The sequence below is a fragment of the Rhinopithecus roxellana genome, chromosome 1, assembly GCF_007565055.1.
Source record: "Rhinopithecus roxellana isolate Shanxi Qingling chromosome 1, ASM756505v1, whole genome shotgun sequence".
In the NCBI taxonomy this organism is placed as follows: domain Eukaryota; kingdom Metazoa; phylum Chordata; class Mammalia; order Primates; family Cercopithecidae; genus Rhinopithecus; species Rhinopithecus roxellana.
Genome location: NC_044549.1, coordinates 101002374 through 101027779, shown reverse-complemented (window position 1 = coordinate 101027779; position 25406 = coordinate 101002374). Strand labels below are relative to the sequence as shown.

At 41.3% G+C, this 25406-nt stretch overlaps 1 protein-coding gene across 2 annotated transcripts in view; it reads right to left on the bottom strand.

Annotated features, from left to right (window-relative positions):
- Nucleotides 1–25087, bottom strand: part of SLC33A1 (solute carrier family 33 member 1) — a 31727-nt gene extending 6640 nt beyond the window's left edge. Inside the window, exons 1-4 of one of the 2 annotated variants that reach the window (XM_010365893.2) lie at nt 23723–25087; nt 13856–14046; nt 572–756; nt 183–300 (exon numbers count right to left, since the gene is read on the bottom strand). In XM_010365893.2, coding sequence (XP_010364195.1) covers nt 183–300; nt 572–756; nt 13856–14046; nt 23723–24497 — 1269 coding nt within the window. In that variant the 5' untranslated portion in view covers nt 24498–25087. The remainder of the gene's footprint in view (nt 1–182; nt 301–571; nt 757–13855; nt 14047–23722) is intronic. The other variant, XM_030928426.1, reaches the window with a different exon arrangement.
- Between the last annotated feature and the right edge of the window lie 319 nt (nt 25088–25406).

Sequence of the window (25406 nt, the reverse complement as noted above, 5' to 3'; positions counted from 1 at the left end):
TATGAACCGAACTCACTAAGTGAAAAGTCATAGGGTTTAAAGCCCACCACCAATAATTTCTTCAGTGTCAGATTCATGCTTAAATCTTAAAATTTATTATCATTATGTTAAGGCAACTGTATAAAGCTGTCTTCTTTATTTTACACAGAACAGTTTATTTCCTGAGAAAACCACAAGCTTACCTGATGTAAAGCATAACTCAGCAGGACTATGATATAGTAATATATAGGGAATCCCCCTTGATGTTCTACTTTAGGAGTCCACCAAACCAGTAGGGCATATTCTAACCCAAGCAATAATCTATAGAGAAAGAAACATTGAGTTGACTTCCATTTTAGCTTAAATAACAACAACAACAAAAACAGAAATCCGTGTGCCTACCATATGAAAGAAGCTGAATCTAAACCTGTTAGGAGGTTAAAAAGATAAAAGTGCACATAAATAATATTGAAAAAAGATGCTTTTCAAACCCTTTTCCATATATATAATTCTACACTCAGATATTAGTGATATTGATGAATGTTCCTCATTTTACCCTTTCTTATTTAGTAAGGTTTTATTTCATTTTTACCTGTAGGGCATGGCTTTGTAAAATGTGTTTAATGGCTGGGGACCTGCAGTGTATTTGCTGATAATCAGAGGCAGTATTATCTGCAAAGGAACCATTGGAACTGCCAATAAGGCTAAATGTTCTTTGGGTACTCCCTCTTCTACCAATTTCAGTCCTGTTACAGCATCTGCTGCTGAAAAACCAATCTGCAATATAAAAACAAAAAAGCATTTTAATTCGTGACTTATGAAATATTTTCCTCCATGCATATGTTAGTTCTTCAAGAACCTCAATTTTATTACTGACCCATGACAGTTACAAGTAAGCATCATATTATTATACCTGGTACAACAATCAAGTTATACGAGGTACATTTTCCCTTTTGGTTTTCTAATAATATCAACTGAAAACAACTGAAAATTCAGTACTGGTAGGGATTGTAGATGGCTATAAATACAATTAAATTTCCACTTCAAAAAGTCCAATCTGTTACAGTAAACAGGGTCAAAAATCCAAATTTACTGATTTGTAAGTTTTAGCTTTAAAAGAACTTAAGCCTTTAACTGACCCAAATAAATCTGGTTAAAATGATGCCATATATATATATATATACATTTTTAATGATTTCTGACTGACCATAATAAAATTTCTGAAGTTCATCTTAATGTTTCAAAAGTAATTCTGAGAAAACATATCTGAGAGACTGAATAAAATGAGAGTGATAAAGTATAGTTAGCTTAATCCTTAAAAACAGCACAAAAAAAGAATAAGAATTAAATTAAGATTATTTAGATAGCCTCAAAGTATCTCCCCATGAGTCAGTTTTTAATTACAAAAGGAAAAATAGTACTTTTACAATAGATTAGAAAAGCAATTAAAGTTAAAAACAACAGTTAAAGGGATAAAGAGACATGATATGGCTTTCAATATAATTCCCTGCAGACATCAAAACATTACTTCTTTGATCTTCCTGCCTTATATACCTGTATAACCTCAACCCAAACAAGAAACATGGGAGAAATGTAACTAGAAGCCCATTCTACAGAATAATTGGCCTGTATTCTTCAAAAATGTCAAGGATATTAAGGACAATGAAAGGTCATACCAACTGAATGCAATGTGTGATCCTAGATTAGATTCCCAACCAGAAAAAAAGTAAAGTTATGAAGACTGCTATTGTGTAAAATTTGAATATGGACTATAATTAGATAATAATATTATATTAATTTAAAATTTCCCGATATTGAGTTGTGGTTTTGTAAGCAGAAAACTTGTTCTTAGGAAATACATACTAAGGTACTTATGGATAAAAGTGCACAATGTGTACAAATTACTCTAAAGTATTTCAGAAGACATATGTAATGGATATACATAGAAAGAGAAAATCTACAGAATAAGGAAAGTGGAGCTAAATGTTAATAATCAGATAATCTGGATAAAGGATATAAAGGAGTTCTGCCAACACATTTTCAAAAAGTGTGAAATTATATCGATACAGTAAGCAGAAAGAAATTATTTAGGCAGATAGTGAGGGCAAAAGAATCCTCGGCAGAGCTTCCCCTCTAACAAAAAGCAGCCCCCCAAATCATTTCTTCTCTAACAAAGAGCAGTCTGAAAAACTTGAGATGCAAACATAGATAAGCAAGCTGGAAGCTTGCATGGGGGAATGCCAGCAGCTGCACCAACAGAAAAGGGCTACCTGGGAGGCATGTCCACCATGAAAGCTCCATCTTCTCTTTTTTGTTAGCATGTGTACAGTAAAAAAGAAATCGGCAACATGGTGCAGCTCAGGCAGAGAACTCACCTGCATAATAAAAAATTAGGGTGGGGGCTGCCAGAAATTCGTGCCCTATGTAAATGGTGCATCTGGACCTTACCAGTTTTTCAGGCCCTGTTTAAATCAGACACTGCCTCCCCACTAGCTCATCTATAAAACCTCTTGCATTTCACCACAGATCTGGCAACACATTTTTCCAGGATACCTCTCTGTAGCACAGAGCTATTCTCTTTCTCTTGCCTACTAAACTTCTGCTGTTAACCTCACTCTTTGTGTGCCCACGTCCTTGATCTCTGTGGCTGTGAGACAACAAACCTAAGGTACTACCCTAGACCACAAGGCCACTTCAATATCACACAAATATTTAAAAAATAATAATAATAATAAGGCCAGGCGCGGGGGCTCAGGCCTGTAATTTCAGCACTTTGGGAGGCCAAGGTGGGCAGATCATGAGGTCAGGAGATTTGAGACTATCCTGGCCAGCATGGTGAAACTCTATCTCTATAAAAATACAAAAACTAGCTGGGTGTGGTGGTACACGCCTGTAGTCTCAGCCACTCAGAAGGCTGAGGCAGGAGAATCGCTTGAACCTGGGAGGTGGAGGCTGCAGTGAGATGAGATCACACCACGGCACTCCAGGTTGGTGACAGAGTGAGACTTGGTCTTAAAAAAAAATAAAAAGAAATAAATTATAAATAGTATACACTGTAACTTCTTGGAATAGAGCCAAATTTCACCATAAAAAAATTAAAGGTAACATATATTTCACTTAAGTACAGAAAATAATTTCACTTACATTTTATTTATTCTCTTTGTAAAAATAAGATATACAAACTGACTTTAATGTTTACTTTTAAAATGTTAAAAGTTAAAAGTCTTAAAAGTTATATAGTAGGAGATATTTGTAATACACATGTCTAATAAAAGACTCAAATACAAAATATAGTTTAAAAAGTTTGGTCTGCCGGGTGCGGTGGCTCAAGCGTGTAATCCCAGCACTTTGGGAGGCCAAGACGGGCGGATCACGAGGTCAGGAGATCGAGACCATCCTGGCTAACCCGGTGAAACCCCGTCTCTACTAAAAAAATGCAAAAAACTAGCCAGGCGAGGTGGCGGGTGCCTGTAGTTCCAGCTACTCGGGAGACTGAGGCAGGAGAATGGTGTAAACTGGAGAGGTGGAGCTTGCAGTGAGCTGAGATCCGGCCACTGCACTCCAGCCTGGGCGACAGAGCGAGACTCCGCCTCAAAAAAAAAAAAACAAAAACAAACAAACAAAAAAGTTTGGTCTGGCACAGTGGCTCATGCCTGTAAGCACAGCACTTTGGGAAGATGAGGTGGGAGGACTGCTTCAGCCCAGAAACTCAAGACCAGTCTGGGCATCATAGTAAGAACTCTTCTCTACAAAAAATTTTTTTTTAATTCACTGGGCATGGTGGTGGCACATGCCTGTACTTGGGCGACTGAGGTGGGAAGATCACTTGAGCCCAGGAGTCAGGCCTGCAATGAGCTGTGATGGTGCCACTGCATTCCAGCCTAGGTGACAGAGACCTCATCTTAAAAAATGAAATCTAAGATGGCCGAATAGGAACAGCTCCAGTCTCCAACTCCCAGCGCGAGCGACACAGAAGACCAGTGATTTCTGCATCTTCAACTGAGGTACTGGGGTCATCTCACTAGGGAGTGCCGGACAATCGGTGCTGGTCAGTTGCTGCAGCCTGACCAGCGAGCTGAAGCAGGGCAAGGCATCGCCTCACCTGGGAAGCACAAGGGGGAAGGGTATCCCTTTTCCTAGCCAGGGGAACTGAGACACAAAACACCTGGAAAATCGGGTAACTCCCACCCCAATACCGCGCTCTAAAGCAAACGGGCACACCAGAAGAATATATTCCTCACCTGACCAGGAGGGTCCCACACCCACGGAGCCTCCCTCATTGTTAACACAGCAGTCTGCGGAGATCTAACCCTGAGGCAGCAGTGAGGCTGGGGGAGGGGTGCCCGCCATTGCTGAGGCTTAAGTAGGTAAACAAAGCCGCTGGGAAGCTCGAACTGGGTGGAGCTCACAGCAGCTCAAGGAAACCTGCCTGTCTCTATAGACTCCACCTCTGGGGGCAGGGCTCAGCTAAAAAAACAACAGGGGAAGCAACAGAGGCCTGAGCAGATGCAAAGGACTCTGTCTGACAGCTTTGAAGAGAGCAGTGGATCTCCCAACACGGAGGTTGAGATCTGAGAACGGACAGACTGCCTGCTCAAGTGGGTCACTGACCCCTGAGTAGCCTCAGTGGGAGACATCCCCCACTAGGGGCAGTCTGACACCCCACACCTCACAGGGTGGAGTACACCCCTGAGAGGAAGCTTCCAAAGTAAGAATCAGACAGGTACACTCGCTGTTCAGCAATATTCTATCTTCTGCAACCTCTGCTGCTGATAGCCAGGCAAACAGGGTCTGGAGTGGACCTCAAGCAATCTCCAACAGACCTATAGCTGAGGGTCCTGACTGTCAGAAGGAAAACTATCAAACAGGAAGGACACCTATACCAAAACCCCATCAGTACATCACCATCATCAAAGACCAGAGACAGATAAAACCACAAAGATGGGGAAAAAGCAGGGCAGAAAAGCGGGAAATTCAAAAAATAAGAGCGCATCTCCCCCTGCAAAGGAGCGCAGCCCATCGCCAGCAACGGATCGAAGCTGGTCAGATAATGACTTTGACGAGATGAGAGAAGAAGGCTTCAGTCCATCAAACTTCTCAGAGCTAAAGGAGGAATTACGTACCCAGCTCAAAGAAACTAAAAATCTTGAAAAAAGAGTGGAAGAATTGACAGCTAGACTAATTAATGCAGAGAAGGTCGTAAACGAAATGACAGAGATGAAAACCATGACACGAGAAATACGTGACAAATGCACAAGCTTCAGTAACCGACTCGATCAACTGGAAGAAAGTATCAGCGATTGAAGATCAAATGAATGAAATGAAGCGAGAAGAGAAACCAAAAGAAAAAAGAAGAAAAAGAAATTAACAAAGCCTGCAAGAAGTATGGGATTACGTAAAAAGACCAAATCTACGTCTGATTGGGGTGCCTGAAAGTGAGGGGGAAAATGGAACCAAGTTGGAAAACACTCTTCAGGATATCATCCAAGAGAACTTCCCCAACCTAGTAGGGCAGGCCAACATTCAAATTCAGGAAAAACCGAGAACGCCACAAAGATACTCCTCCAGAAGAGCAACTCCAAGACACATAATTGCCAGATTCACCAAAGTTGAAATGAAGGAAAAAATCTTAAGGGCAGCCAGAGAGAAAGGTCGGGTTACCCACAAAGGGAAGCCCATCAGACTAACAGCAGATCTCTCGGCAGAAACTCTACAAGCCAGAAGAGAGTGGGTGCCAATATTCAATGTTCTTAAAGAAAAGAATTTTAAACCCAGAATTTCATATCCAGCCAAACTAAGTTTTATAAGTGAAGGAGAAATAAAATCCTTTACAGATAAGCAAATGCTTAGAGATTTTGTCACCACCAGGCCTGCCTTACAAGGGACCCTGAAGGAAGCCCTAAACATGGAAAGGAACAACCGGTACCAGCCATTGCAAAAACATGCCAAAATGTAAAGACCATCGAGGCTAGGAAGAAACTGCATCAACTAACGAGCAAAATCACCAGTTAATATCATAATGGCAGGATCAAGTTCACACATAACAATATTAACCTTAAATGTTAATGGACTAAATGCTCCAATTAAAAGACACAGACTGGCAAACTGGATAAAGAGTCAAGACCCATCAGTCTGCTGTATTCAGGAGACCCATCTCACATGCAGAGACATACATAGGCTCAAAATAAAGGGATGGAAGAAGATCTACCAAGCAAATGGAGAACAAAAAAAAGCAGGGGTTGCAATCCTTGTCTCTGATAAAACAGACTTTAAACCATCAAAGATCAAAAGAGACAAAGAAGGCCATTACATAATGGTAAAGGGATCAATTCAACAGGAAGAGCTAACTATCCTAAATATATATGCACCCAATACAGGAGCACCCAGATTCATAAAGCAAGTCCTTAGAGACTTACAAAGAGACTTAGACTCCCATACAATAATAATGGGAGACTTCAACACTCCGCTGTCAACATTAGACAGATCGACGAGACAGAAAGTTAACAAGGATATCCAGGAATTGAACTCATCTCTGCACCAAGCAGACCTAATAGACATCTATAGAACTCTCCACCCCAAATCAACAGAATATACATTCTTCTCAGCACCACATCACACTTATTCCAAAATTGACCACATAATTGGAAGTAAAGCACTCCTCAGCAAATGTAAAAGAACAGAAATTATAACAAGCTGTCTCTCAGACCACAGTGCAATCAAACTAGAACTCAGGACTAAGAAACTCAATCAAAACCGCTCAACTACATGGAAACTGAACAACCTGCTCCTGAATGACTACTGGGTACATAACGAAATGAAGGCAGAAATAAAGATGTTCTTTGAAACCAATGAGAACAAAGATACAACATACCAGAATCTCTGGGACACATTTAAAGCAGTGTGTAGAGGGAAATTTATAGCACTAAATGCCCACAAGAGAAAGCTGGAAAGATCTAAAATGGACACTCTAACATCACAATTAAAAGAACAAGAGAAGGAAGAGCAAACACATACAAAAGCTAGCAGAAGGCAAGAAATAACTAAGATCAGAGCAGAACTGAAGGAGATTGAGACACAAAAAACCCTCCAAAAAATCAATGAATCCAGGAGTTGGTTTTTTGAAAGGATCAACAAAATTGACAGACCACTAGCAAGACCAATAAAGAAGAAAAGAGAGAGGAATCAAATAGATGCAATAAAAAATGATAAAGGGGATATCACCACGGACCCCACAGAAATACAAACTACCATCAGAGAATACTATAAACATCTCTACGCAAATCAACTAGAAAATCTAGAAGAAATGGATAATTTCCTGGACACTTACACTCTTCCAAGACTAAACCAGGAAGAAGTTGAATCCCTGAATAGACCAATAGCAGGCTCTGAAATTGAGGCAATAATTAATAGCCTACCAACCAAAAAAAGTCCAGGACCAGATGGATTTACAGCTGAATTCTACCAGAGGTACAAGGAGGAGCTGGTACCATTCCTTCTGAAACTATTCCAATCAATAGAAAAAGAGGGAATCCTCCCTAACTCATTTTATGAGGCCAACATCATTCTGATACCAAAGCCTGGCAGAGACACAACAAAAAAAGAGAATTTTAGACCAATATCCCTGATGAACATCGATGCAAATATCCTCAATAAAATAGTGGCAAACCGGATTCAGCAGCACATCAAAAAGCTTATCCACCATGATCAAGTGGGCTTCATCCCTGGGATGCAAGGCTGGTTCAACATTCACAAATCAATAAACGTAATCCAGCATATAAACAGAACCAAAGTCAAGAACCACATGATTATCTCAATAGATGCAGAAAAGGCTTTTGACAAAATTCAACAGCCCTTTATGCTAAAAACGCTCAATAAATTCGGTATTGATGGAACGTACCTCAATATAATAAGAGCTATTTATGACAGACCCACAGCTAATATCATACTGAATGGGCAAAAACTGGAAAAATTCCCTTTGAAAACTGGTACAAGACAGGGATGCCCTCTCTCACCACTCCTATTCAACATAGTGTTGGAAGTTCTGGCTAGGGCAATCAGGCAAGAGAAAGAAATCAAGGGTATTCAGTTAGGAAAAGAAGAAGTCAAAAAATGAAATCTAAACAGAAACAAAAACTTTACATATTCAAAGAAAAGGGCAACTATGGATATTCAAATGGCCAATAATCATATCAAAAGATGCTCAATTTCTTTTGTCATTAGGGCAATTCAAAATATGGCAATAACAAGATGCAATTACACAACCACCAGAAAGGCTAAAATTAAAAAGATAATATAGGCAGGGCATGGTGGTTCACACCTGTAATCCCAGCACTTTGGGAGGCCAAGGCGGGCAGATCACGCGGTCAGGAGATCGAGAGCATCCTGGCTAACACGGTGAAACCCTGTTTCTACTAAAAATACACAAAATTAGCCGGGCGTGGTGGTGGGCGCCTATAGTCCCAGCTACTCAGGAGGCTGAGGCAGAAGAATGGTGTGAACCCAGGAGGCGGAGCTTGCAGTGAGCCGAGATTGCGCCACTGCACTCCAGCCTGGGGGACAGAGCAAGACTCCGTTTCAAAAAAAAAAAAAAGATAGTATATGTGTTTTCAAGGATGTGAAACAATCAGAACTCTCTTACACTGCTGGTGGTAGGGAAAATTGGAATAACAACTTTGGAAAACTATTTGGCAGTACATAATACTATGCATTTTACATGAACCAGCAATTCTATTCCTATATATTTACCAATCAGAAATGTGCACCTATCTTCACCAAAAGTCACATATGTGAATGTTTGTAGAAACACTACTCATAATAGCTCTAAAAACCTGTTGATAGAATGGATAAATTGTGGCATATTCATACAATGAAATACTATACAGTAATGAGATCAACAAACTACTGCTATAAATAAAAACATGGATAAATTGCACAAATATAACATTGAGCAAAAGAACATATGCATCCAACATAAAAATACAGGAGAGATGTTATTGGGGAGAATTTTAAAAGGAGAAAACAGTATTATAGACGTTGTAATTGAAGTAACTCCCTATATATTGCTGCGGACAGTATAAATTAGCATAACCTTTTGAAAAGCAATTCAGCAATCATATCACATTCATTGACCCACTAATTGCCCGCTTAATAATCTATTGGCCAGCCAGGCACAGTGGCTCATACCTGTAATCCCAGCATTTTGAAAGGCAGAGGCAGGCGGATCACATGAGGTCGAGAGTTCAAGACTAGCCTGACAGACATGGAGAAGGCCCGTCCCTACTAAAAATACAAAATTAGCTGGGCATGGTGGCGCATGCCTGTAATCCCAGTTGCTTGGGAGGCTGAGGCAGGAGGAGCTCTTGAACCTGGGAGGCAGAGGTCGTGGTGAGCTGAGATCGCACCATTGCACTCCAGCCCAGGCAACAAGAGTGAAACTCCATCTCAAAAAAATATACATATTTAAAAAATAATAATAATCTATTGGCCAGCCTGTGTAGCAAAATGAAACCCTCCATCTCTACAGAAAATTTAAAAATTAGTCGGGTGGGCCAGGCGCAGTGGCTTACGCCTATAATCCCAGTACTTTGCGAGGCCTAGGCAGGCAGATTGCCTCAGCTCAGGAGTTCGAGACCAGCCTGACCAAAATGGTAAAACCCTGTCTCTACTAAAAATACAAAAATTAGCAGGCATGGTGGTGCACACCTGTAATCCCAGCTACTCCAGGGGCTGAGGCAGGAGAATCACTTGAACCCGGGAGGAGGAGGTTGCAGTGAGCGGAGATCACACCACTGCACTCCAGCTTGGGCAACAGAGCGAGACTCTGTCTCAAAAAAAAAAAAAAAAAAAAAAAAAAAATTAGCTGGGTGAGGTGGCAAGCACCTATAGTTCTAGCTACTTGAGAGGCTGAGGTGGGAGTATGACTTAAACCCAGGAGTTTGAGATTACACTGAGTTATGATCATGCCAGAGCACTCCAGCCTAGAAGACAGAGCAAGACATCATCCTAAAAAAAATAAAAAATAGGACGGGTGCGGTGGCTCACACCTGTAATCCTAACACTTTGGGAGGCTGAGGCGAACAGATCACCTGAGGTCAGTAGTTCAAGACCAGCCACTCCTGGCCAACATGGTGAAACTCTGTCTCTACCAAAAATACAAAAATTAGGCCAGGAGTGGTGGCTCATGCCTTTAATCCCAGCACTTTGGGAGGCCAAGGCAGGCAGATCACCTGAAGTCGGGAGTTTGAGACCAGCCTGATCAACATGGAGAAACCCTGTCTCTACTGAAAAAAAATAAAAATAATTAGCCAGGGTCAGGCACGGTGGCTCACGTCTGTAATCCCGGCACTTTGGGAGGCTGAGGCAGGCGGATCAAGAGGTCAGGAGATCGAGACCATCCTGGCTAACACGGTGAAACCCCGTCTCTATTAAAACTACAAAAAATTAGCCGGGCGAGGTGGCGGGCGCCTGTAGTCCCAGCAACTCAGGAGGCTGAGGCAGGAGAATGGCGTGAACCCGGGAGGCGGAGCTTGCAGTGAGCCAAGATCGTCACTGCACTCCAGCCTGGGCAACAGAGCGAGACTTTGCCTCAAAAAATAATAATAATAATTAGCCAGGCATGGTGGTGCATGCCTGTTGTCCCAGCTACTCGGGAGGCTGAGGCAGGAGAATCGCTTGAATCCAGGAGGCAGAGGTTGCAGTGAGCCGAGATCGCGCCATTGCACTCCAGCCTGGGAAACGAAAAACTCGTCTCAAAAAAAAAATTAGCCATTTCACTCTAGCCTGGGCAACAAAGCGAGACTCTGTCTCAAAAAAAAAAAAAAAAAAAAGTTTACTGGAAGGAAATGTCCAGAAAATCACAGACTTAAGCACAAAAATATTTGCTAGTGCATTTTCATAATTTAAAAACATAAGCAAAACATACAACAGAAAAATGAGTAGATTATAGTAAATTTACACACTAACTATATCATGTAGCTACTAAGAAGTATGTTTTCAAATATGTAATACTACAGAAATGTATAAGACAAACAGAAGATAAAAAATTATATGCAGCATGATTCAATTCCACTTTTAAAGTAAATGAGTAAATAGGCCGGGCATGGTGGCTCACACCTGTAATCCCAGCACTTTGGGAGTCTGAGGCAGGCAGATCACTTGAGGTCAGGAGTTTGAGACCAGCCTGGCCAACATAGTGAAACCCCGTGTCTTCTGAGAATACAAAAATCAGTTGGGTATGATGGCGTGTGCCTGTAATCCCAGCTACTAGGGAGGCTGAGGCAGGAGAATTGTTTGAAGGGAGGCAGAGGTTGCATTGAGGGGAGATCGTGCCACTGTACTCCAGCCTAGGCAACAGAGTGAGGTTCAGTCTCAAAATAAAAAAAATAATAAAATATAAAATAAAATAAAAGTGTATGAGCAAATAAATATATGAAGTATATGTATACACACATACATGCACACACACATATACAGGGAAAAAAGGGAGGTTCAAAGGAAATATACCAAGAAGGTCAATACTGTTGTTTTTTTTAATTAATTAATTAATTTGTTTTTGGGATGGAGTCTCGCTCTGTCACACAGACTGGAGTGCAGTGCACAATCTCGGCTCAAGGCAACCTCCACCTCCCGGGTTCCAGCGATTCTCCTGCCTCATCCTCCTGAGTACCTGGGCTTACAGGCGCCTGCCACCACACCCAGCTAATTTTTGTAATTTTAGTAGAGACGGGGTTTCACCATGTTGGCCAGGCTGGTCTTGAACTCCTGGCCTCAAGTGATCAGCCCATCTTGGCCTCCCAAAGTGGTGGGATTAAAGGCGTGAGCCACCACATCCAGCAAATACTGTATCTTAAATGATAAAAGTATTAAGTGATATAATTAGATAATATTGTTTGGCCAGGTGGGCAGATCACCTGAAGTCAGGAGTTCAAGACTAGCCTGGCCAACAGGGTGAAACTCCGTCTCCATTAAAAATACAAAAAAATTGCCAGGCGTGGTGGCTCATGCCTGTAATCCCAGCACTCTGGGAGGCCAAGGGTGGATCACCTGTGGTCAGGAGTTCGAGACCAGCCTGACCATGGAGAAACCCCATCTCTACTAAAAATACAAAATTAGCTCAGCCTGTGCCTGTAATCCCAGCTACTTAGGAGGCTGAGGCAGGAGAATCGCTAGAACCCGGGAGGTGGAGGTTGCGGTAAGCCGAGATAGGGCCATTGCACTCCAGCCTGGGCAATAAGAGTGAAACTCCATCTCAAAATAAACAAAGACAAAACAACTAGCTGGGCATGGTGGGACACACCTGTGGTCCCAGCTGCACGGGAGACTGAGGCAGGGGAATTGCTGGAACCCAGGAGGCAGAGATTGCAGCGAGCCAAGATTGTACCACTGCACCCAGCCTGGGAGACAAGAGTGAGACTTTATCTCAAATATATATATATATATTGTTATGCTCCTTGAACTTTTCACATTTTCTGAATTTCCTATTCTTTTTTTTTTTTCCTTGAGACCCCTGTCTCAAGAGAGAAACAGACCCCTGGCTCTGTTGCCCAGGCTGGAGTGCAGTGGCAGAACTATGGCTCACTGCAAACTCCACCTCCCAGACTCAAGCTATCTTCCCAAGTAGCTGGCACTCCAGGCATGTGCCACCACACCCAGATAATTTTTTTATTTTTTGTTTCGCCATATTCAGGCTGGTCTTGAACTCCTCAGCTCAAGAGATCCTCCTGCCTTGGCTTCCCAAAGTGCTGGGATCACAGGCATGAGCCAGCACATCTGGCCTTCTATCATTAAGAGGAAAAAACACTCACTATTTAAAATGAATATAATGAGGCTAAAATGGTTCCTTCAAAGCTGTCAAAAGATAGATGTAAAGTGTTTATATACATAGATTTAAGTATATAAAATGAAAATCCTATAAGATTGCAGATTTTAGAAATATTAACTCTAACACTATCAATAGTTCACTGTAACAAAATATACTTACCTTTATTCTAGCCTAACGTGTTAAAAATATTTTTAGAACTATAAAACTGAGACACCTTAATATAGAATAAAAGTCACCAGTAATCCCCATTTCTCTTATGGTATAATTTTCCTTTCAGTACTTAAATAATTCAATGGATTTTTTAAAAACTGACTTCTAATACTCATATACTTCTGTATCTATCTATCTATCTATCTATCTATCTATCTATCTATCTATCTATTTATTTTTGAGACAGAGACTCACTCTGTTGCTCCAGTTAAGAGTGCCATGGTGCAATCTCGGCTTACTGCAACCTCCACCTCCTGGGTTCAAGCAATTCTCCTGCCTCAGTCTCCCAAGTAGCTGGGACTACAGACACGTGCCACCATGCCTGGCTGATTTTTGTATTTTTAGTAGAGACAAGGTTTCACCATGTTAGCCAGGCTGGTCTTGAACTCCTGACCTCAGGCAATCCGCCTGCCTCGACCTCCCAAAGTGCTGGGATTACAGGCATGAGCCATGACGCCTGGCCCTATAGCTCTTTACATCACACTTTAAGTAAATTATTGTATTATTCCAACATTAAATGTATACTGATTATAAGAAGACAGAGCTATTGATTATTGAAGATATTAATCTCCATTCCAAGCATTAATATCATTAAGGTTCACATTTACTAACAGTTCTTCAAATTAACATAATTCTTTACAATACTCCAAGATATTTAGCTTACTTTAAAATTAGTTGATATCATTATATCTTTTCAAATACATTTAATAAACAGAAAATATTGTTTTTCATTGTTAAATTCTAATGGTAGTGGAAAGGGACCTATGATATGAAAAAGACACTGAAAGTATTCCATGATACTTATACTTATAAGAAAATGATAAATTTGATTTATAAATCTCTTACCTTTGCAGTTAGAATCAGAAGGCAAAATGTCAGAACTGCTGGCATTTTTATAATTGCAAAAAGCAGCTTGTAAGTATCTGTGATTCCTTGTGTTTCTTCTTTTACTACTGATACTTCTTTGTTTTCTTTTTTCAGAAGGGCAACCAATGTTGTTGTTATTAAAAATACAGTTCCCCAGAAAAAAAGGAAATCTGAAAATGTTTTAAATCTATAATTAATTTTTTAAATTACATAATTTCATTGATACTAAATAATTCTATATACAGTAACTTTCAACTAAAATGTTATTTAAAAAATTAGCCAAGTACAGGGCCTCATGCCTATAATCCTAGCATTTTGGGAGGCCAAGGTGGGAGGATTACTTGAACCCAGGAATTCAAGACCAGCCTGGGCAACATAGTGGGACCCTATCTCTACAAACAGTAAGAAATTAGCCAGGCTTGGTGGTACACATCTGTAGTCCCCCATACCTGGGAGGCTGAGGACTACTTGAGCCCAGGAAGTGGAGGCTGCAGTGAGCTGCGATTGTACCACTGCACTCCAGCATGGGCAACAGAGTGAGACCTTGTCTTAAAAAAAAAAAAGTCAACATTTAGGTACCTCTTTATTATATTCAAGGCATTGTACCAGACACAGGAAATGAACAAAAGAGTCCTGACTCTTAAACGTAGAGACCCAAAATAGACAGTGACAACAACAAAAAAGGCAGGGGGTGGCGGGAGTGGAGGGCATTACATTTAGTGTACAACTGAGTTGAATGAACAAAAGCCTGTCATGTCACTTTATTCAAGGAAAATGCTAGGGGTGGGAAACGATTTTCATATCCCCTAAGGTACACCAGTTATATTTCTATATACCCAAGCCTTTTCAGTTCTTTATTAAATTTGACAACATGTGATTATTTACATCAGATTTTCTACCTTGTATTTTTAAACTTTCTAATGCTTTCAATCTGTTTAAGAATAACTTTCTCATCTCAATACTATGATACAAAAGGCATTTGGTCACACTCGTAGGTGCAGAATGAGGACACATGAGGAGTACTGTCTGAATTGTTTCAGTGAAAGATAGTTGAGCCATTAGCTATCACCTTGAACAAATTTAGTGGAGGGAGTGAATAAAAATCTGGAAGATTCTGCTAAACAGCTAAAAATAATAGTAATAATGGAGATATCATTTACGACAAAAATATGCTACACATTTTACATGTATCAACTCCTTTACTTCAACAACCCAACAGATTAGGTTATCACCAGCCCAAATTTACAGGTGAACAAACAAAGGTTTAGGGAGGTCAAGCTGTCCAAGTTACATTCTAAGTCAGTGGTAAAATGGTGATTTCACACCTTATAACTAATTTCAAAACTTGTATCTCATTAACCACCCTGAGAATTGCATTTTAGTTTGCCACTAGAAAACTTATTAGATAGCCCTGTCTCAGTCTCTTCATCTATAAAATAAGATTTGGCTAGAAAATCCTTGCATTATAGCTCAAACATTCTAGACTTGTACTCCATTTTAGATATTTTTACTTTTGATTTTATGGTGTATGTGGCACAACTGATCAAGGACCCTAGTCACCTCTTCTCAAAAACAATTAGAATATTCTTCAGTCAGGGTATTTCCTTAGATTGAATCTTGCTCTTGCTGCTGTGCTCACTGAAGGTGATCACTACAGTTTGAACCTCACTTATGAGGGAGAAATATAGCATTATTTGTTTAGATCAATTTCACCTTGGTATTTAAATATTCCTTTCTTATATGTTATCTCATTTGATTCTCACAGCAAACAGAATAGGCTAAGCATGTGTTATTACTATATACAGATGAGGAAAAGAAACTCAGAACACTTAAATCTTTACCAAAGGTAAAATCACTATAAGGCAGAGACGGAGGCAGAGCTTGAATCTCAACCTTCTGAAGTTGAGTCTTACAATCTTTCCATATTTTATACTGCCTAATAAAGATATATATATATATACTATATATATATATATATATATATATTTTTTTTTTTTTTTTTTTTTTTTTTTTTTGAGATGGAGTCTCACTCTTGCCAGGCTGCAGTGCAGAGGCGCAATCTCAGCTCACTGGAACCTCCACCCCTCGGGTTCAAGCGATTCTCCTGCCTCAGTCTCTGGAGTAGCTGAGATTACAGGCGTGTGTGCCATCATACCCAGCTAATTTTTGTATTTTCAGTAGAGACGGGGTTTCACCACGTTAGTCAGGCTGGTCTTGAACTCCTGACCTCAAATGGTCTGCCTTGGCCTCCGAAAGAGCTGGGATCACAGGTGTGAGCCATCATGCCCAGAATAAAATAGTATCTTAACATAATTTCTAGCATTTTGGAATCTGGCTCAAAAGGAATGAACAACAATGTATTAATAACATTATCCTTGTGAGGCTAATGTCCAGTTTTTTATTTTTTAGTTTAAGTAATAAATGTTTAAGCAAAGAATTTTACGTATTATTAACAGCATTCACTTGGCATGTCCACTATTTTTGCATTCTTACTTCCATCTGCAAAATGAGATTAATAATGACTTGTTTACAGTTTCACGTACAATATTATTCTCATTGAGTAGGGTTTTGTTCATCATTTGTTTTAAAACAGTTGTTTAACAAGCCCTGAAAAAAAAATAAATTATTTTCACTGTCACCAGAAATTCAAATTAATGTTAAGTGAAAAGTAAAAGTTGTCCAATTATATAAGACTTAAAGAGTTCCATTTTTCGAGGCAAAAGAATTGAAAATTTGTTTAGCATAGTCTACCAATGTTAATAAACACAGTCCATCTAAAATTTAAATTCCTTGACACCAAGAGAAAAAAGAAGAAGAAACTAAACAAGTTTCAGCAATGTTTGCAGATAAGATTATTTCTTTTTTTCTTTTTATGAGACAGTGTCTCACTCTGTCACCCAAGCTGTAGTGCAGTGGTGCAAACTTGGCTCACTGCAGCCTTGACCTCCTAGGTTCAAGTGATCCTCTTGCCTCAGCCTCCCAAAGTATTGAGATTACAGGTGTGAGCCACTATACCCAGACAAAGATATTTCTAATTTCTTTGTGCTTTGAGGAGAAAATACATAAAAAGAAGGAGGTAGTGACAATGGTTCAGTCACAAAGCCCTAATTCAAAGGATTTCCATATCTCACACGTACAGAAGAATGAAAAAGCCAATAGCTCAGAGAGGCCAGGAAATATATTAAGAAGTTTTATGAATACAATTACCACAAATCAGACCAATGCTAATAACTGATAGCCAGTAGTCTTATTAGACTTATTAACATTGCTTTGATGCTAGAGACATCCATAGACTATAATGTCAACAACCATAAAGAAATATTATTACCAAAAATATGGAAATATTTCATTATTAACATTTTGGTTAGTTTTGATTTATGTATTTAACCAAAAATATTGAAATACTTCATCATTAACATTTAGGTTAATTTTGATTTGCGTATTTTATAAACTTAAGCATACATGGTATATATATGTATGATCAAGATATCAAAGCTGATGTTCAAGTTTCATAAACATGATTTTTGAGCAAAGACCTAAAAAACAGACTATTCTGACATGGCTCCAAGATCTTGTCCAGTGCTTTCATGAATGCAGAAATTAAGAGCATGTAACAACTCATTAGTAACCAATAAAGGTACAATAGCTAACACCTGTCTATTATAGGTGTGTCTATTATAAGATCTGAGTGTCTATTATAAGATCTGAGAAAAACAGAGGACATCTCATTTAAATCCCAAAATCACTTTCCAAAATAGGCATTATTACTCCTACTTTATATACAAGGAAACAGAATCACAAGCCAGAAAGTGCCAGAAATGGCATTCAAACTCCGGTCTAGTTCTAAAGCAAGAAATGTTTTCCATTATATCATCCAGATACTCAGATACGCCCACAGCAAGTAAGCTCTCTTTTCTATCAACTGGACACCACTGAGAAAAAAGGTTCATATTTTAGCTCCAACCATGAGGTCTGGAACATAGATACTTTCCCCACACTTCTTTTTTTTTTTTTTTTTTTGAGATGGAGTTTCACTCTTTTTGCCCAGGCTGCAGTGCAATGGCACAATCTAGGCTCATCGCAACCTCCGCCTCGCGGGTTCAAGTGATTCTCCTGCCTCAGCCTCCCAAGCAGTTGGGATTACAGGCATGCACCACTAACCCAGCTAATTTTTGTATTTTTAGTAGAGACGGGGTTTCTCCATGTTGGTCAGGCTGGTCTTGAACTCCTGATCTCAGGTGATCCAACCGCCTCGGCCTCCCAAAGTGCTGGGATTACAGGCATGAGCCACCGCACCTGGTTCCCACACTTCTTTAAACTGGCTACTTGTACTCCCCCTTCTCACCTCCATCTCCCCATATGGTGATATGCCAAAGAAAATTCAAATGCACAGGATAAACAAACTTGGTGTGTCTTCCTAAAGAATTCATTTTACTCAATAAATTATAGGGAGATGACATTAATGAGAATACATAGGCTGGGCACAGTGGCTCACGCCTGTAATCCCAGCACTTTGGGAGTCCAAGGCAGGTGGATCACTTGAGGTCAGGAGTTCAAGACCAGCCTGGGCAACATGGCGAAACCCTGTCTCTACTAAAACTACAAAAAGTAACTAGGCATGGTGGCACATGCCTATAATCCCAGCTACTTAGGAGGCTGAGGCATGAGAACTTCTTGAACCCAGGAGGCAGAGGTTGCAGTGAGCCGAAATTGCGCCACTACACTCCAGCCTGGGTGACAGAGCAAGACACTCTCAAAAAAATAAAAAAGGAATACTTGTCTTTCTGAGAACGTAGGGTAACATTTTAAGCCTAGACATGAATGCTAAATAATGTATTATAGCTTATATAAGAATACCTGGTCTATCTAGAAAAGGGTCAATTAGTCTTTTCCAAATTCTAACAGGCATTTTGAGTCATAAATTATGTGTTATGAAAGCAGGACAAAGAAATCTGTCATCGGGTAGGAATTAATGATCCCTCTCTCTAATTTAAAGCATCAATGTCTTACAAACACTGTTTTTAATGTCATTAGTTTGGCTGGATTCATACTCACAGCATCAACTTTTTCAAAGCAACACTTTCTCTTATTCCTGTATGTGCGTACCTATTTATAAACAAACTGATTTATAAACTTTGGTATCTTTAGCTCTCTTCTCTGGCATTAGACCATCTTGCTCCCTGCTCCTAAACCCGAATATGTTGCTCCCTATTCCAATCACTTCTAATTGTTACTACTTATACTAGAGGGAGAGGGCCTCAACTACCAGTTTACAGGCTAGATGTGGCCTGAAGACATAAATTAGATTAGATAGATGGCAGATAGATAGATGATAGATTAGATAGATTTTTTTTTTTAAAGATGGGTCTTGCTAGGTTGCCCAGGCTGCAGTGTAGTGGTTATTCACAGATAGTACTGTAATGTACTGCAGCCTCGAACTCCTGGCCTCAAATGATCTTCCCATATCAGTCTGTCAAGTGGCTGGAACTACAGATGCACGCCACTCTACAGATGCATGCCACTGTGCCCAGCTAAAGACATGTTTTTATATGAGCCTAAGAAGTATTTTTAAAATCAGGAAATAAAAAAGGAACTTCTAGTTTCTCTTGAATACTCCTAAGATCTAGCAATCGTGCCGGGTGGGGTGGCTCACGCCTATAATCCCAGCACTTTGGGAAGCCGAGGCGGGTGGATCACGAGGTCAGGAGATTGAGACCATCCTGGCTAACATGGTAAAACTCCATCTGTACTACAAATACACAAAATTAGCGACAGAGTGAGACTCCATCTCAAAAAAAAAAAAAAAAAAAAAAGATCTAGCAATCTTGGGATCCTATTATCACAAAACTACAACTTACTAGAGTTGATACTCCTCACCTTTAGAGGGGCATGGATTTCTCAAATTATCTCTGTCCCTCCAACTCAGATGACTCATTTACATTATCTATCTACCCAATATATTCCATCTCCACTTATCTGTAACAATCAAAACTGTTACAGATAGTATTTTATTTATTTTCTATTTATTTATATTTTTGGAGACAGAGTCTCACTCTGTCACCCAGGCTGGAGTGCAGTAGCGCAATCTCGGCTCACTGCAGCCTCCACCTCCCCAGCTCAAGTGATTCTAGTGCCTCAGTCTTCTGAGTAGCTGGGATTCCAGGTATGCGCCACCACACCCGGCTAATTTTCTGTATTTTTAGTAGAGACGGAGTTTTGCCATGTTGCCCAGAGTGGTCTTGAACTTCTGAGCTCAAGCAATCTGCCCGCCTCAGCCTCCCAAAGTGCTAGGATTACAGGTGTGAGCCACTGCACCTGGCCAGAACATATTTTAGAATTAAAAAAACAAAAAACAATAAACAATTATGCTTCCTTTCAAAACTTGGATTTTCTAAACATTGCCTCAGTGCTTAGCTCCTCTGTAATCACCTAAGCAATTATATTTCCTTCATATAATTCTTCGTGTGCTATATAACTTTTTCAAAACCACTGGTTTTTCTTGGTTATCCTAAGTTCCAGGAAGAACAATGTTTTTTTTTTGTTTTGTTTTTTTGTTTTTGTTTTTGTTTTGAGACGGAGTCTCGCTCTGTCGCCCAGGCTGGAGTGCAGTGGCCGGATCTCAGCTCACTGCAAGCTCCGCCTCCCGGGTTTACGCCATTCTCCTGCCTCAGCCTCCCAAGTAGCTGGGACTACAGTAGGCGCCCGCCAACTCGACCGGCTAGTTTTTTGTATTTTTTAGTAGAGACGGGGTTTCGCCGTGTTAGCTAGGTTGGTCTCGATCTCCTGACCTCGCGATCCACCCGTCTCGGCCTCCCAAAGTGCTGGGATTACAGGCTTGAGCCACCGCGCCCGGCCAAGAACAATGTTATAAATGTGGTATGTTCAGTCATAAAAAGGAGAATGAAACTATAGGAATTCTAACTTTCAACTAAAATGTTTAAACCAGAAACAGCAGTCTACTACAGATATAAACAGCTGAATTAAAAAGTAAGCTAGTTTTAGAATCTACTGCAGAACAAAGTTCAAATTCCACTGGGGGAAAAAAAAAAAATCAAAGTAACAAGTCAAGGCCGGGCACAGTGGCTCACACCTGTAATTCCAGCACTTTGGGAAGCCGAGGTCGGCAGATCACTTGAGGTCAGGAGTTCAAGACCAGCCTGGCCAACGTGGTGAAACCCCATCTCTACCAAAAATACAAAAGCCAGGCATGGTGGCACATGCTTGTAATGCCAGCTACTAGGGAGGCTGAGGCAGCAGAATAGCTTAAACCCTGGAGGGGGAAGTTGAAGTGAGCTGAGATCACAACCACTGCACTCTAGCCTGGGCGACAGAGTGAGACTCCATCTCAGAATAATAATAATAATAATTCACTGCCTAGAAATACTTTGTGAATGCATCCTGTTACCAGTTCCTTGCTTTTTTCTTGTTTGAGATGGAGTCTTATAGGCTGTATCGCCCAGGCTGGAGTGCAGTGGTACGATCTCAGCTTACTGCAACCTCCGCCTCCCCCGTTGAAGCCATTCTCTTGCCTCAGCCACCTGAATAGCTGGGACTACTGGTGCATGCCACCACACCGGGCTAATTATTGTATTTTTAGGACAGAGTTTCACCATGTTGGCCAGGATGATCTTGATCTCCTGACCTTGTGATCTACCCGCCTTGGCCTCCGAAGTGCTGGGATTATAGGCATGAGCCACCACGTCCAGCCAGTTTGTTGCTTTTTGTGTCAGCTTTTCATTTTGTCCTGGGACTGATGTTTATATCACCAGAGGATTAAGGAGATGATGTTACTTAAGATGAGAAAGCCTCAGTGAAATCAAGGTTTAAGAGGCCATGGAAACTAAATTGCTAATTAGCTAAATTGGAACTTTCTCTTAATGTAAGAGTGATTGGTAAAACATTATTCCAGAGAATGCTGTTATGAGTTCAAGAATTAGTATATTTATACTCCCTTAGCCACAACTGTTCCCTAATGGATCAAAATTATGCCACTGGATTTTAATTTGTGCTGACTTATTCTTTTTTTTTTTTGAGATGGAACCTTGCTCTGTCACCTAGATTGGAGTGCAATGGTGCGATCTCAGTTCACTGCACCCTCTGCTTCCTGGGTTCAAGCAATTCTCCCCACTCAGCCTCCTGAGTAGCTGGGATTACAAGTGAGTGCCACCACTTCCAGCTAAATTTTGTATTTTTAGTAGAGAAGGGGTTTTGCCATGTTGGCCAGGATGATCTCAAACTCCTTATCTCAGGTGATCTGTCCACCTCAGCCTCCCAAAGTGCTGGGATTACAGGCGTGAGCCACTGCACCCAGCCTTGACTTCTTTATTTTTATTTTAATTAATTTTTTTATTTTGGCTGGGCGCATATATATAATTATATATAATATACATATAATATCTCTCAACCAAACAACTGAGGAAAAAGTACTATCACCATCATTTCACCAGTAATAGTGGCTCACTCACTAGCAGTTTGAGGAGGTGTACATAAGGTTAGATGTGTGTGAGAAAGAGTAAGATTGCAGGAGATTGCAGGAAATTAGTATAGTTGTGACACCTCCTACCACCACCCACATACCTGGTCATTTACTCTACTGGGAATTTCCAAGGTAGCACAGAAGCTGAGAAGTTTAGCTGCTTAAATTTCAAAACAGAATCCCCTAAATTCATCATCACTGACAGAAATGAAAAATTCCACTATATTCCTGACATTCTTATTCCTTATATTGGTCATTTTACTTGTTTTCTAGTTGTTACAAAAGCTAAAAAAAAAAAAAAAAAATACAAAAGCCCTCAGATAAGCTTAGGCCAGGTGGGGTGGCTCATACCTGTAATTCCCAGTACTTTGGGAGGCCAAGGAGGGGGAGGATCACCCGAGTCCAGGAGTTCGAGACCAGCCTGGCCAACATAGTGAGACACCCCCCCACCCCCAACCATCTCAATTAAAAAAAAGAAGAAAAAAAAAAAAGAGAAAACCTTACATGTGTTTTACTAATGCAGAGAAACAGAGAAATTTTTTAGACCTTTCCCTCCATTACTTACAGGACAAACTTTTAAACCCTTTTCCCATAGTAATTAAATAAAATCTTACTAATTTAGTCACAGCCTTTCTCAGCATGATTTCCTAAACCCAGTTCAGGCAACGTCCTGTACTTTTTTGTACTTTCCTGCCTCAGTGCACTTTCACTTTGTGTTGTGCATCCTGGTGTGCCATTTCCTGGCCTCGTGGAATCTTTTTCAAGAACAAAGTCAAATGTTATCTGCAATGTGAAGCCTGACTCCCAAAGGCAGTTACTAACTGGCAACTCCGAAGTCTCCTAAAATATTCATCTCCCCTATTTCTCGAGTGCAGAACTCTGCCTTATTCATAAGAGGCCTTAGAATCCCGTCCCTTAGCTGACTCAATAATGTTTGAACGAATAAACCCTGTTCCATTCACTAGAAGGCTGGATTCTGGGTACAACGGTAGGGGTAGAAATGGATCAGAAAGTATAGAGCTAGAAACCTAAAACCAACAAGACAAAAGGAAAAATGTGAACTATATGAGCCACACTTTTTAAAAATGTGCATTTGTGTATTAAGCAAGTGGCATGAATCCCTGGACTCCGTTGTTATTTGATGGGTTGCCTCTCCCTGTTAACTGCAGAGTACTGATCATTTGATTGCTCTAATGTCCTTCACTTTGGCTTTAATAATTCAAAGAAGCTCATCTGGACGAAACAGAAAACTTACCTTGAGTTATCTCCCATACAATGATTTCCAGTAAATTAATGAGCTCCCCTCCAACATCACACACTCTTTCAAAAGGATAAATAAACCTAACACCATAATAGTTTAAATACACTACCTGCAAGAGTAACGATTCCTCTGGGTTGAGGCTGAAACCGCAAATATTTGTTACAAAAGTCGGCAGATTCAAGGGCCAAAAACAAAACATTGCCCAAAAAGTAACCCGCTGTTTGGCCCACCGAATTGCAAGTAGAAGCATAACCCACATTTTCCCTGGATAACATAGTTAACGCCCAACCATCGACAGCAATGTCCTGAGTGGCGGCCAAGAATTCAAACAAAAAGAATGCCACAGTGAGAGCAATCACGTCGGGTGTCCTGCCTTCAGTATTCCCGAGCAAACGGTCCACCTGAGTGGATAAATATATCATGAAGAGTCCTAGTATATACTGTGTTGGGACCAGCCAAGATTTGCGACGACCGAAGTTCTTAACGTAGACAGCATCAACCAACGGGGCCCAGAGTAATTTGAGACTGAAGGGCCAAAAGACAAAACTGAAGAAAGCTTGGTCTGTATAGCTAACATTTTTGCTTTGCAAAATGAGTGGGATGCTCCCCGCCAAGCCCAAGGGAATACCCTGAAGCACGTAAAGAAAGAGTAGCAGCAAAATGCTGCTTAGTTCCGCCCGGAAGCTCCGTGGGGCTTTTAAGAAGTCGCCAGTGCCAGTATCCCCAAGAAGAGCTTCTCTGTCCCCTTCTCGGCCCGCTGAGTCCAAATGACTGTCATCCCAACCGCCCGGGGGCAGGGGACCCCTCTTCATATCCAAAGAGTGACTGAAATTCCCTGGCCGCCGTTGCCGGCTGCTGTCCTTGTGGGAGATGGTGGGTGACATATCAGAGACGATGCAGAGCCCCGTCTGTGGGGGGCCGGGGCTGAGCGTTTTGGATCCGTCCAGTCCCAGGTCCAAGGCTGTCGCGCTGGACCAGGGTTTCGGTGGTTCACGGGATGGTGGCAGGGCTCAGAGCGATAAGGGCACTTCTTACTGCAGCCCGGAGTGCTGAAGCCGGGAGCCAGTCCTCTGGCTAGAAGTCCAGAGGATGCCTGGCTAGGTGCCCCCTGGAACGGCGTCAAGAAGCCTGAAGGAGACCCCGGGGCAGTCGCTCCGGGCTCGGGGCTGGAGGTGTGTGCCGTGGTGCCGCGATGGAAACCACCTCCTACATGAGGCGGGACCGAACGGCCGGTCTCCCGACCCAACACCTCCAGCTCTCGCCGATACCAATGCGGCAGAGAGCACTTTCTCTACAGGACTCTAGAAAACGCATATAACTTCCTGCCTCGCGCTTCAGGAAGTGGTCCCAGTCTCTAACAGGTCCCTTCCCAACCTCCAGAACAAGCCAATCAGGAACACGCTCTTGTGACCCAGTTCGGAAACAATACTTGGTGGGAACCTGCAATCTTGGCAGCCGGAACTTTCCGGGAGGATTAACGCCGGCGCACCGTGCGGCCGGGGCGGGGCGCCGCCCAAGCTCCGGCTCTATGACAGCGCCTATGGCAGTCTGGAAAGCGTGGGCCTCGGTCATTGGGCACGAGTGGTCACGTGACAGTGGGTTCCTCCGGGCGTGCGCTGGTGGTTGAGTGATGTAATCACGCGGGGTCTGAGGTCTCAGTGGGTGTAGGTTTCGTCGTGCTGATGACAGGCAGTGCCCGAACTCTAGGCTGGGAATTGTGCCAAGCTGCCGCTTTCGTGGCTGACCAGAAAAGGGTAGAAGGATTGAAGTGTACGAAGTTTTTGAATCAGGAG